Below are 14,142 nucleotides of genomic sequence, written 5' to 3'. Positions count from 1 at the left end.
TTATGATGTATAGTTCAATGGGTGAGGGGACGTTGAAGAAATCTCAATAATTTAGGTATGCTAAGGTACCAGCAAGGCTATTCCTGCAGCAGAGGCTTATTGGAGATGGATCTTCATAATGTAACATGAAGTCCAAGAGTTGAAAACACAACTCTCTTTATCGTGAACCTGGGAAGAGGGGGTTCAGTTTTGTTTTAGGTTCCAACAGCACTGAGAACTGTGTGGTGTGATTTGTCTAGCCATATTCCTAGAGAATTGACCAGCATTTATTGAATGAAGTGAAAGCTTGATCTTTTGAATACAATTGTATTTCTTTAGTCAATTTCATTATTAAAAAAAAACAAAACAAAAAAACAACAACCGGATATTGTGTTTTTTATTGCATAAGAATAAAAATGTATACAGATAATCTAGATAAAAAAAATGGGATCTTGTATTAAATATCAGGAATTTCCATGACAGACTTTACAAAATAGTTTTGTGAATGAACCCCAAAGCTATCAGTTTGTAGGTGTGATGAAACGGTTTAGCTCACAGACAACCGGCACCTTGTGTAGCATCCCATTGTGCAAGCATTTTTATTCATTATACGCACATGCACAAGTAATAACTGAAAATGTCTGTAATTGGACAACATATCTGCCACAGACGACTTTATAACAAACATGACTAAATGAAATTTCTTGTAAAGGTTTCAGTGATCTCTTCTGTGATTTGTTAATAAGGTACTTTTTATTTATTGTTTATTATGATGACCATGATCCACAAAATGACATGTCGCACATTCGCCAATGAGCAACCGGCAGCCTTTTACATGAACAGCGAAATAGTTGGATTACACACTGACATTAACATCTGAAACCATCACAGTCAGTAAGCTAGTAGTCATGTAACAACTTTGAAATAAACAACATAAACTGTGCAATCATGGAAAAGAAAAGAACCCACACTGTGTCACATATTTACTGCAAATCAAGGTCACAGAAGCTGATGTGTTTTTTAATATCTCACACTCTTAACTCCTTCTGCTCAGCAATGGCATTAAGAAACATCTAAATTGTATTGTTCTTCTACCGTTGTGGTAAAAATAAGACAGTAATAAGTGGTATATAACAACCTTCAGATTTATATAGGAAATGAGCATTAATATTTTGAAAAGTGAAAGTTAATAATTATGAATAATATCAGAAATTGCTAAAGTATGATCTGCTCAGTTTTCAACTTCATTACCCTTTCTCCTATTTTATTTTGGGGAATTTTTTTGCATCCCTGGATGGTCTTTTTTAGTCATATGGAGGTACATTGTATACATTATAGTATAAAATGTGTATATTTTGAATAAGCATCACAATGATAATTATTTTCCAAAGTTTTACTTTGGTGTGATGGAGCTGAATTTTATTGTTTAACTGGTTTCAGTAAGTTTTAATGGATCAGTTAACGTCTTCTGGTGAATCACAAGTTTACATTCGGATTTCAAATCTGTTGTTAGCTAGCGCCCTCTTGTGTCTCTTTCTGCGCCTGTTTTTTGAGCACAGTGCTTACTACTTTTCAAATTTTCTGTGTGGGTTGTTACAAAAAAAATAAACATTTAATCCATTCACCGCCAGGGTTTTTTGCTACCGCAAATACTAAGGCGTTTTTTGACATATGTTGGTTCAACCATTATTCCTCTTTTTTATATTTTTTTTTCTCAAGGAGAGATAGTGCCTTCTTTTGATACCTGTTGTTTGTGTAAGTCAAATTGTTATATACTACTTGTTATAGCCTGTCTACCCATTGTACAGCGCTACGGAATTTGTCATGGTGCTGTATAATTAAGCAATGAGAGTCTTCAGGTCTAATCATTCACCAGGTAATTTAAAAAACAAAGGGTCATTTATAGATGGCTCCTCTACTGGTCTGGACAGTTATCATATGAGGTTAGATGTCAGGAACTGACATCAGAATGGCTGGCCCTAGGGTTTCTGGTGCCCTAGTCAAACTGTTTCTAGTATACATTACTGAGTGTACCTGCTTGCCAGCATAGGAGAGAACCTTCTACTAACCTGGTACCCCAGGCAGCCGCTTAGATATTAGGAGCTGAATCCTGACTGTTGGGATTATGCTGTAGTTACAACAGAATAATGCAGCAATAAATACCTTCCTCTCCATTCTTCTATATAATTCATGCACAGCATTTTTTTGAATTACCGAAGACAATCTTTATTATGGTATTTGTTAAAGCATTAACACAAGATACAAAGATCAACTTTCATACAAATGCTGAGCAACAGAATCTGTCTGGCTCATGAAGTTTTCATAACAGGATGGTGAGCAGGAGTGAAACATGAAAGGAAGCTTGCGGATCCCGAAGATCTTCTCACAGGGTCGGATAAATCGTAGACCTTGACCATACAGCGGTCCTCTGCAGCAGTCACAGTCTTTAAAACTTAAAGGAAATAAGCAGTCTAATTACTGACCCCAGTGAGCTTCTCCCGCGGGAAGGGATGAGTTAGCCCTTCGCAATACATAGATACCAGGGAGATGAAAAGTTCAACTTTCCTGCAAACTCCAATTTAGTGAATACACTAAATCCACTCAAATGCATTTGCCCCTTTCCTCACCCCCAGCCAAATGCCCTAAAGGAGATGCATTAGACCAAATGTATCGCCCTGCGTATGATGTACTCGCCTCCAGTCAGCTCCAGTGTTGGTTCTGCTGATCTCTGCATGCAGGGGTCTAAACATGCATGTGTAAAGCCCCATTGATTTCAATGGGGTAACATTCTGTGTCAGGTAAGTGTTTTATTTTCGTCTTGGAAAAATGCATATTAAAGTACTTATAACATGCTTTAATATGCATTCTATAGTATGACTGGTCTTTTGACTCTAGATCTAAAAAAAAAAAACATTTGTAAAGAGTGCTATTTAAAGTACTTACTTCTGTAATGTGTATTTGACTTCCTCTGGAATAGCAGTGAAATATTTCTCCATATTATTTTTTGCAAATGAGAGGGCTGCTAAATCCGCTAGCCGCTGTGGCTTAATATGAGTGTTTTCTCTCCAGAAGAGAGGGTGCATAGCGTTATTCCCAACACGCAGGTTTTTCAGATGCAGCTTTAGTGCTCCACGGGGCAAAGCTGGCAGCATGTTGCCTTCTACATTCAGAAACTCCAACACCCTAGAAAGGTAACGCATGAACTCAAACACAACAAAATGTTATATTCAATTGGTAATTAAAGGGACAATATCATGGAAAAATATTTTCTTTGCAGGTGATATACTATGTAGCAAAGAGTAAGATAAGGCAGCATCAAAGGAAACATTATTTGGTATTAAAGGTGCACCCCACCTCCAACATTATTTTGTTAGTGGCGTTCTTCTGCTACAGGTATAATATGGTATGATTCTTGCAGGATGCACAACCCCATTTACATGCAGTACAATTATTATTATTTCTTGCTTTATATAGCGCCATCAAATTCCGTAGTGCTGTACAATGGGTAGACAGGACATAACAAGTAGCATGTAACATAACAAATTGACTAACAGAGACAGCAGGTGAGGATCTGCACTTTCCAACATGCATCCAAAATAAAAATTACACTATTGGGACTAGAACGTTCCCTTGACTGCTACATTAAACTGAGTGGCAGCAATGCAAGTAATTGTAGCCATCCTTAATAAACAAAGATAAACAAATTACCATTGATCAAACCTGAATCTAACCCATTGGACAATTAACATCCCAGGTTACTGGTGCATGAGTAAAGGGAGCCTGACTGACAATGCTGTGCTGTATTTTGTTCTCCCACTTCTTGTAAACTATCTTTATTAGAACTTTTAAAGTAAAACTGTATTTACTTTATTTAAACATGCATAGGATTGGCATAAAGCCATCCCGAATCTAAGACAAGACCAGATTGGTTCTTATTTGGCGAGTGACTGCTTTTTAACACATTTCATTACCTGAGGTTACAAATATCATTTGGAATTGAGGAAATGCTATTATAAGAAATATCCAACTTCTGAAGATATGGCAGAACAAATAGCCTAAAGAAAAAAAATAGTGTTACATTAAAAACCAAAAACGATAAGAATGATGCATATTATAACACCCATTCTTTCATTAATCACTGAACTTAATTAGGTTACTATGAATGTAACTACAGAGTCATGCATTTGCATGTTAAATGTATTAACTTTACCAATTATTACAGGATATTTAAACCTGCTACAAATCAATGCCACCCAGGTACAATAAAAACACAAAACATACCATTTCACTGTAAAATATACAATCAAAATTGGTAAGACTGAATTGGCTTAAATTGCATGCATTCATGCATGATTTCTTGGATCTTTTCTTCAGGCATATTATACAACTTAAAAAAGGAATTACTCTTATATTTATAGTTATATGCAGACATCTGTCATTCCAGTCTAGTTACACAAGTTTACAAGATGCTGATATAATAATATTGCATGTTTTCTCATTTTTGTTCAGCTACATTTTACAAAAAAATACCCCCTGCCATCAGACATTGAAATAAGGACTACGTGGAGACACTGCAGCACTAGGTGGTAATAATTACCCGGCAGGGAGCGAAGAAAGCAAACAGAATGACATGACACAGGTCCTAAGATTCTTTAGGTTGTGAATGCCAAATGGGATCTCCTTTATAGGGTTGTTTCTCAGTTTGAGCACTTCCAAATTTTCGAGATTGTAAACCTATAAATGCAGATTAGTAATAAATCATAACAAATTGTGAGAACCTGCATATCTAGCAAGACATATTTAAATGCTATGCTATATTTTTGAAAATGTCAGGCTATAGCTTGAATTTGGACATTTGGATTAGGTAGCACAATTGATATCATGTAACAGTATCAGATTTATATGAAATATGCTCAGTAGAAAAAGGAAATCACAAAAACAAAACCCCTCTTTAAGTGACTTTTTAGTATTTCCTTACACCGATCGCTGTCCTTCGTGATGAGTTCTCATAGCATCGGATAAAAAATATTTTCTTATCAAATTGCAAGGTGCCTGTGCATCTTTAACTACTCATTGAGCACATGGCCCCACAAATTTGTATTTATTGTTGTAAATCATCATAAACCCTTGTATGTGTTCACAGTGCTCAGATGTACTTCAGGGAGTGTGTGATATTTTACCATAATTGCTCACTTATAAAATGACCCTGATCACAAGGCGACCCCCCCAAAAAATTTGAATATTAAGTTAGGAAAAAAGAAAAAGCCTGAATATCAGACTACCCTTTAGAACAACGTTTTACTAGTAAATAGTAATTCACATTATCAGAACTATTTTTTCTTATTTAATAAAAAATATGATTGAGAAAAATGCATTTCTTGTTTCTTGGCATTTTATTTGCCAACCTGCCCCTCAGTTATGCACATTTACCCCCAGGCTTGCCACTCTGCCTCCCAGATATGCCTTATATCCCCCTATATGCCACCCTGCCCCCCAAGATATGCCTTATACCCCCTATATGCCCCTCTGCCCCCACTCTGCAGGAGGACATCTGTGATATGTGCATTGACAATGTCTGCTGCTGCCCGGGCACTTCTACCAGGGCTTCTATGATGGAGCGCTGGAAGGTCATGTCAAACCGGCACGCCGTCATAGAAGCCCCGGCGAAAGCAGCCCCTGAGGTTGTCTGCGGGCATCGCACAGACATCAACTGGCTGCAAGAGAGGAGGATCCGTGTCTCCTGCAGCGCTGCGGGGGATCTGGATCTTAGTCTTATAGTCAGACCTCTATTGGAGGTCGGATTATAAAACGATCTCGAATATGAGACAAGGGGTATTTTTCAGAGCATTTGCTGAAAAAAACTTGTCTTATATTCAAGCAAATACGATAATTCCTCTGCAATAAGGCAGCACCCAGCGACAAGAATTCCCTTGATTTCAAAAAGTAACTCCACTAGAGAGTTGCAAGGTGAGACACAGAAGAAAACTGGTGGGTTTAGCTCTCGAACAACATAGAAAACATCCACTTTTCCTATAAAGTAATGAAAACATTATTTTTCTATATGTAAAATGTTGTGCCTTTTGGGTTATTCACAGAGATGTCAGGTGCTGATGAGTTATGGTGACATTTCCTTGACTGAACCGTGCATTATATCGGGACAACCTTGGCACATTCTCTGTGGTTGCCAGACTGCTCCTGCATAACACACAGTTATGCATTATGCAAAGCCGACCTTGCCCTTATAGCAGGAGAAACTTGCCGAGTTTGTCCTTTTATAATGCTTAGTAAAGCCAACAAACAGCAATGAGAACTTTCAAAACAAAGTCGGATGCCTTTCTAATGAATATAAGCATTTATAGTTAGAGCATTTTAACCTTAGAACAGGTAATGTTGATCCTGGTTAAAATGTGGCTTCCACTGAATTTGAGAAGGATTTTTTTTAACTCTTAGGTTAAAATTGTCAAGGGAGGTCTTATAATTTTCTGCTGGGTCATCAAACATGTGTAACTGCGAGGGATGAACTTGATGTATTCAATTATTTTTTTCCCCCCAAACTGCTTAACTATGCAACAAATAAAATGTTTCACCCTGTGTTATTTACCGACGTGAAAACACAAGCTGGATACTGACCTCTGTTGGAAAGTATTGGAGTTCATTGAAAGATAAATTCAGGTAAATTAAAGTGGTGTACACAGGAGTTAGGTCTGGAACTTTGGATATAAAGAAGGCCTAAAATCAAACAAATGCAATTCATTAGACCAGGTAGAAGAATGGAAAACTGATGTACGGAATCGATACATTTGGCAATGGCTTAGAATTGTGAGAGGTCAATAATGGTGGGTTTCCTGCAGTATGAATAAAGGTTGCTTTTAATTTGCAAAACAAGGGTTATTACATAGAATATAAAGAAGATTCAGCTTTAAAAAAAGAGTATATATTATTTGTTACCTTAAGGCTCAAAGAGCTTCCTCCATGTACCAGGCACTCCAGTAAGGCAAGGTCACAATAAGTCACAAGCACATCATCCTCCTGATCTGAATGTATATTTTGCGTATCTTCCATATATTGAGATTTTAGCATTTCTTGCAATGCTTCTTGGTTTCCTACAAAAGTCGTGTTGGACACAAATCACTAAGCTGTGCAACCACACTAATAGCTTACGATATAATGAAAGAATATATATTTCTGTACGTTATGTAGCTTGGAATAGCCACTTAAATCGGTAGTATAAAATTTTAAAAATGAGTACTGCAACATAGAATAACTTTTTATTGGATTAACATACCATTTTAAGGACAAGCTTTCGAGAGTGTCTCACTTAGATGTTTTGTAATCAGTATTGCTTTTGACTTGATAAAGGGAGGTTCATACTCTCGAAAGCTTGTCCTTAAAATGAATTAGCTGTAAAAAGGAACACAACAGCAAACAAAAATGAAATTAAATAATCTGGTGAATGTGCAAACAGATTGAATACATGAGACTCAAATCATAGAAAACACGACGAGGATGGGATTCGAACCCACGCGTGCAGAGCACAATGGATTAGCAGTCCATCGCCTTAACCACTCGGCCACCTCGTCTTTCGATGAAAGTGTTGGTAGATAAATGGAACAGACTCCCATAAGAAGTGGTAGAAGATAACAACAGTATGCAAATTTAACCGTGCACGGGATAGTCATAAAGCTACCCTGAATCTAAAAGGAGACCAAGGACTGATTACTGTCAGAGTCTGTACATCAGGAAAAATGGGCGGAATCGTTCTTATCCAGGGTGAAATGTTTCTATGTTTGTTTTTCAGATGAAACCAATTTGCTTTGATTTCAATGCAATATTCAGGTGAAAGTTTAGTAATATGGGTCATATTGATACCACAGACCAATGAACTCTGCTGTTCATTTATCGTGTAAGTACAATGTGTTGTGGTTTTTTACATACCAGTGCACTCCATGTGTTTTATTCTTCCTTTTCTAAACATTTCTTGAAGCTGTTCTGTTAAAATAGAAATAATCACACTATATACATGTTTTCCTAAATGAATGTTTCTATCAAGGAAACAAAGGCAGAACCTTAAGCTGAAATTAATGATTACATAATAATCAATAATATTGTAAAGGGTGTAATATACAATAAAATGAATAATCCTTCAAAAACATATGCGTTTGCCACTACCCAGCAATGCATTCCAGTTTTACGCAGATGGTGCCAATATAATTGTATACATGATGATGTATCACTGCTCTCTTTGGAGCATCCTGACACTGTGCACAACTATATAGTCTTTTGCCATCAAGAACATACATATGCCTCTTTACTGCTTATTCCCCATTTCAATAAATCTTCCTATATGATACACATGAAATACTCTTTTTAAATGTAAACGGTACATAATCCTTACCAAGAAGCAGTTGTTGCTGTGGTATTCTCTTTGGCTTCATAGGTATGTTATTAGGCGATAACACTACTTTGTGAAGCTTGGTTTGTTTCCCATTCTGCAGGTTAGAAATAAATAATTCTATGTTACTGTAGTGCTGATGAGAGATAGTTGGCTTGCTTAATGTCTCTGACATCATTTTATGTTGACAGGATCTTGCTATAAGGTCATTTAGAGTAAATTTGGGTGGTGGCGGCTGGAAGCGCAAGTCTTCATTCACAGGGTTATCATTAATAGCTGGCAAAAAATTGACTGGAGGCCTCCAGTGTTGTGTCCTAGAAGGAAAGTGTGCAGAGCCACTATTCTTGGTCTCCTCATTTTGTGCCTGGTCACGGCAGATGAGTTCTTTATTGAGTCTGCTCTGTAGAAGTCCTCCTTTCCCTTGCAAAGGCAGGTGGGCACCGTTTATTTCACCATTATCTGGTATCGGGGACGGCTGACCAAGAATCCAATCTGCCACTTTAAAAACAAACATTTGTAAATAAACAATCTAAATGTTTTCCACATAATACCATATGCAAATATGCTGCTGGGAATGGGGGGTCCAAAATAAAACGGCTAACACCAGGGCAAACAAAAAAAGAAATGGGATTAAATGGTGGAAAGGGAAGACAGGCAGGGGTAAGATGAAAAATGAGGACGGTTCAGAGAAGAGTTTGGTCAGGGAAAATGTCAAGAAAGGAAGATAAGATAAAGTGTTATTTGGGATACTGTGCAATATAGTTTGTTAGGAAAGGTATTTTAACTATTAACTTTTTTTACTGGAATTTATGCATCCAAGCGCGTATAAACTGAATTCATCCATTATTAAATACATTCTAGCCTAGTAAGCTAGTAGCCAAGGCGTCAATTACTGCCCCTTGTCCGAATTACACTGTTTGAATGACTTTTGCATAATTTATGGAGGTATCACTTCCAGGTTTATTGTCTTGTATGGTCCCTAATCTCTACATAAATCTCTACATAAATCTCGAAAAATCCTTCACACATGGATCTGTTTAGTCTGTGCCATCTGATAATGTTCTGATAACATTCTTAGCTGTGGATCAGTTTTAACCACATACTGGTTGGTAGAAAATAACTTAAACAGATTACATTTTAGGTACCTCCCTATTTTTTAAAAACTGAATTTGTTGATAAATGTCTTAATCAAGCCCAGGTAGATAGAATCTGAAAAGGTGTATCTGAAATCCCTTACCATAGAAAGTTCAACTGGAAATACATACCTCAGATCATCTGCAATCATGCAGTACAATAATAACAACAATAATAATAGTAATAACAAAAATAAACCTGGCACTTACAACCTAGATTATCCAGGTATCCCTGTTTAAGTAAAGTCCAGGTAATTTTCAATGCCATTTTGGTACTGAAGATATCAAAGCTAACAAAGTGAACAGATGCTGCAGCAACTCTAATAGACAAAACTGAGGAGCATTGAGTGTAGGTGCGTTAGCATACCTAGCCATGAAAATGTCTCTGTTTTTTTCTTTATCTTCTTTTGCACTAAAATCTATTAGTGGATACTGGAAATGAGACTGTTGACTACGTTGGACTATTATATTTATTATAAGGAGTGTCAATACATTTCTATCTAATCCTGCATCTCACCACCACTGCAATATCTGGGGTGTATCGAGGACTCAGCTAGGCCAGTGATCTTCAAATGTTCTTTCCAGTCCTCAGAGCAATAATATCACATGCACCCTTGTTTATGTGCTTACATTGGTCAGGTGGCAAATGTTGATCCATAGGAAACCCCACCAGGTTGTCCAAAAAGGTAATGGCACCTGAAACATCTTTTGGCAGATAGCACGCTCAATGCTTACTGCTCAATACTATCCCTTATCCTTTTATCCTAACCATTTTTTTATACGTAGGGCTTTTAAAAATTTGCATATATACTGGCTTCTGTATCAAATATCCAGGCAGCTATACTGGAAAAGAAAAGCATCGGTGCATCCCATTTAGTCATCTTTTCAGAATATTATAGTTACCTTAACTATCTACTAATTGAAAAGTAATAATAAAATATATAATTGGGTGCTTACCTTTCCGGTTGCTAGTTTTTGGCCTCTGTACATCAAGTGCAGGCAGAACTTTTGGGGGAAGTGGTTTACGCAAGAGTTTTGGTGGATCCGGGGGACTCTTCAGAGATATAAATGGAGCCTCCATTTCTAGCGGACACAAAAATGTTAAAGTATATAATAAAGTAACAAATGTATAACTTTTGTGATTTCCTAACCAACCCAATAAGTCTACCGAACCATAAGCCTATTAGCATTGCACACGGCCCACATTATGCGGTACACACACGCAAGTCTTAGTAATCTCTATCTGAACACTCATACACAAATATGTTGGTGGATCTCTCAATTTGAATGCATATGGGGTGTATTTACCAAACACTTTAAAGAACTAGAATAGGGTTATAGTAAATTATTAATCTGATGTGTTGTTTTATTTTATACTGTCTCCTTTAGCTCATTTCTGATTTACAGTTTACCAAATTCCCTATTGACAGATCTCAAGGTTGCCACAGACTCGGACCACAATAAAAGTTCTCTAGTAAAATCATCGGTCCAGGTGGATTAACACAATTTACCAAATCCTTCATTAATCCATGAAAAAACCTTAAAACCTGCAAGGTGTTTTAAGGGGTTAAACTGCATATGTGATAGTAAAAGCATGTATCGCCTCAGGCATTAACACAAATAACATGTATGTTCGACTGACAGGCTATGATCTCTTATTATCACCAGAGCGTGGACAGCTAGGATATCTAAAGAATATATTACAAAAGAGGGAAAAAGGTGATATAAAGTCACACAACAGCATCAGAAAACAAACAGTCTTCAAATAATAGTATATATTATACATATATGAATCATATGGGGAAAATGGTGAAGTGCTCTATAAATTGCTAGAGCTACATAAATAAAAGACAATAATATTAATAATGATAACAATAATAAAAATACATCTAAATACCCAGAGGTAATTCATTATCTACTATGTGGGTTGCAACTTTATTAGTGGTTTTAATATATTTAATAACCTGCGCTAAAATAAAATATTACCTAAAAGTATATTAATGTGCAAAATGTATTATTATTATTTGTTTTAATTATTAATATAGTGCAACACTTATATAAAGTTTTGGTTGTTCCTATTTAGCAATAGAACACATATTACCCTTTCTTACTATTTATATAAATACATTATGTAAGTAATCCGTTTAAATTAAGACCGTATTTACTAAAGAAGTCCTATTTATGTTGGTGGTCTTAAGTCAGTTAACCCCTTCAGTGCCATTGAGCAATGTAATAGATTCCAAAATGACCAGACTGATGCATGACGCAAACTCTAATACGGAAAGTACAGACAAGAGTGTGATATATACCGACGCGCTATCCTGACACAAAGCGGAGGTTCTGTCATGAGAATACAAAATCCCACCCGTCCCTCGTTCTCGGTCCCCTGTCTCTTGGACCCACACTGCACCTGTAGCGGCCTTGGCTCCGTCCCCCGGCCGCAGACACGGAGACTCCATAGCAACGGGACGCGGAGCACGGCGGCTTGTCCAGGGCAAAGTAGCACTGCGCATGTGCAGTGCATTCAGGCAGCTTGAGGAGAGCCTGTGAGAGACGTGTGGAGGGCACTTTTTGGCGGTTTAAAAAACACAAAAATATGAATAAAATGAAGGATTCGGTTTGGGTTTATGCGTTATTATAAAATACTGACAGTTGCCAATGAGCTTTTGAACTTTTATTTCAAAGTGTTGAAAATGTTTAAAGCATATTACCGTATTACCATTACTCCACACATAATGGATTACCGGTACACTTTAAGGACGATTTAGGCTACTGTATAGGGCGTTTGGAAAAGCGGTGTCGTCACCAAGGGCCACAGCAGGCCCTATAGGGACACGTATGCGTGTTGCATGAGGATACTAACGATATAACTTGTTCCCCTAATGAGGGAACTTCCGCAAAGTGACTCGTGGGTGTCTCTGTGCATAGCCCCCAAGTGCTGGTGACTGTGGGAAGTGTAAACCACGCGTGACAAATATCTCGGGGTATTTTGGTGAAACCGACAGGTTGTAAGAGTCACAGACACTGGGGTTGATTCCTTCATGTTCTACAGTTAGAGCTTAGTGATGCCCTGTTAATCTCTACAGCATTGTGGTATATAGTTATTAATAATAATAATAATATATTTTGAGTTTTACACTTTAAAAGCTTTTGTTTAACCAAATAACTTGTATTGATGGTGTTTTGTTCTTTTGGAGTGAGTTCTGTGGTTTTCACCTATTGGCTTCCACAAAATAACGTTTTCTAATTGATTTTTTTAGGATAAAAGTGCTATATTGCCTTTAATGTGAGCTGTTTCATGTGACAAGCTTAATAATTAAATCTAATGCAAGAGCGCCTAACATATTTAATTTCGGTGCAAGTTCTCGTGCTGAAATTCAGCAGGTATTTGCAACAATTAAATTGTACACTAAAAAAACATGCAGAGAAAGTTAGGATATATGGTCCTCAATTTTATAGAGTCCATAAGAAATAAATATTTCTCCTTCAATAAAACTCCAAATATATGTATATACAAATACCAAATGACATGTAACTTTCTATGACAAAACATTGTTTTTACTGAAATAGATATATTTATCTCTGTATATGCATTCTCTAAAGTTTATGATGGCAAATAAACGTATGTTTGTATAATAGACTTGTCTTACTTTAGTATGTTGTAAGATGCAGGTAAAAATGTAACATTCTTTTATGCTTATCATTACAGAGGCAAACATCATGGGTGCCTTGTGTCATATGTGAAAACATATTCCCCAATGGTATAGTGAAGAAGACAATCTGTGAATGTGGCAAACACTTCATAGACGGTAATTTGATGTCATGCTCCAGTGTTTGGTAGCCAGCTTGATGGGTCAGTGGGGGAAGAGACTATGAGCACCTTCCTTTTTCATACCACCTAAATGTCTACGATTTTGCAGGACAGTCTGGATTTTCAGGCGCTGTCCCGCGTAGCCGCACAAATGTCCCACTTTTGTGGGAATCATGGACCGGTTGGAGGGATCCTCTTATCTCCTATGGCCAACCGTGGGAGCTGTAAAGCCAATGGAGGGCCGTGGTGTTGCCCATAATCTGATATATCCAAAGTTGAATCCCGCTGTTCTAGGGTTTAGTAACATCATAAAATAAGTTATTTTGTTTGAATAAATCCATCAAGTTCAACCTCACTGCTAATCCAGGCATAAACTCCATATTTTCAGAAAGGAGCAAATTCTCAATGATTTAAAGGAATCAGTTTAATTTGACAGCACAAAATCTGTGGGAAGTGAATTCCATATGCTTATTGTTCTTCCTGTGAATAACGCTTTGATGCTCTAGGTAGAAATTCATTTTTTTTTGTCCAAATCTGAATGGATGACCTCTTGTTCTTTGTGCACGCAGGTAGTAGTTTTCTCTCTAAGAATATTTTGGTGTAAACAAATGAAACTTTTCTAGCCCTTCTTCTTATATCAGGTATAACATTCCCTAAGCTCTATAATGTCCCTTTTAAGAACAGGTACCCAGACCTACAGTACTACAGTGACAAAGTTATATTTTTCTCACATGAGTGGATCCCTCTTTATATGTTCAATAGTATCTTGCTGGCCCTTGCAGTAACTGCCTGACATTGAACACTGATAAATGTATTGACTACAGTTT

At 37.0% G+C, this 14,142-nt stretch overlaps 1 protein-coding gene and 1 non-coding gene across 2 annotated transcripts; both read right to left on the bottom strand.

Annotated features, from left to right (window-relative positions):
- Positions 1 to 2,186: 2,186 nt before the first annotated feature.
- LRRC63 (leucine rich repeat containing 63) lies at positions 2,187 to 11,963 on the bottom strand. The gene is made up of 10 exons (XM_053456028.1): positions 11,870 to 11,963; positions 10,462 to 10,587; positions 8,375 to 8,869; positions 7,915 to 7,968; positions 6,928 to 7,082; positions 6,610 to 6,708; positions 4,577 to 4,713; positions 3,951 to 4,034; positions 2,923 to 3,162; positions 2,187 to 2,431 (listed from the first exon to the last, which is right to left on the bottom strand). Exons 1-10 carry the CDS (start codon positions 11,961 to 11,963, stop codon positions 2,248 to 2,250), a joined length of 1,668 nt encoding a protein of 555 aa, XP_053312003.1. The 3' UTR covers positions 2,187 to 2,247.
- Positions 7,478 to 7,559, bottom strand: TRNAS-GCU (transfer RNA serine (anticodon GCU)). The gene has a single exon. It is a non-coding gene; the product is annotated as a tRNA-Ser (tRNA).
- Positions 11,964 to 14,142: the final 2,179 nt, after the last annotated feature.

The sequence above is a fragment of the Spea bombifrons genome, chromosome 2 (assembly GCF_027358695.1).
Source record: "Spea bombifrons isolate aSpeBom1 chromosome 2, aSpeBom1.2.pri, whole genome shotgun sequence".
Classification (NCBI taxonomy): Eukaryota; Metazoa; Chordata; class Amphibia; order Anura; family Pelobatidae; genus Spea; species Spea bombifrons.
Note: the sequence above shows the minus strand (reverse complement) of the source record. Positions and strands in the feature narration are given on the sequence as shown.

Coding starts and splice junctions, on each gene's coding strand:
- LRRC63 (XM_053456028.1), bottom strand. CDS start 11,963: ATGGAGTCTCCGTGTCTGCGGCCGGGGGACGGAGCCAAGGCCGCTACA. Junction 7,969..8,374: donor ACAGCAACAACTGCTTCTTG/GTAAGGATTATG, acceptor CTATTTTAACAG/AACAGCTTCAAGAAATGTTT. Junction 3,163..3,950: donor AATGATATTTGTAACCTCAG/GTAATGAAATGT, acceptor TTACCTTTCTAG/GGTGTTGGAGTTTCTGAATG.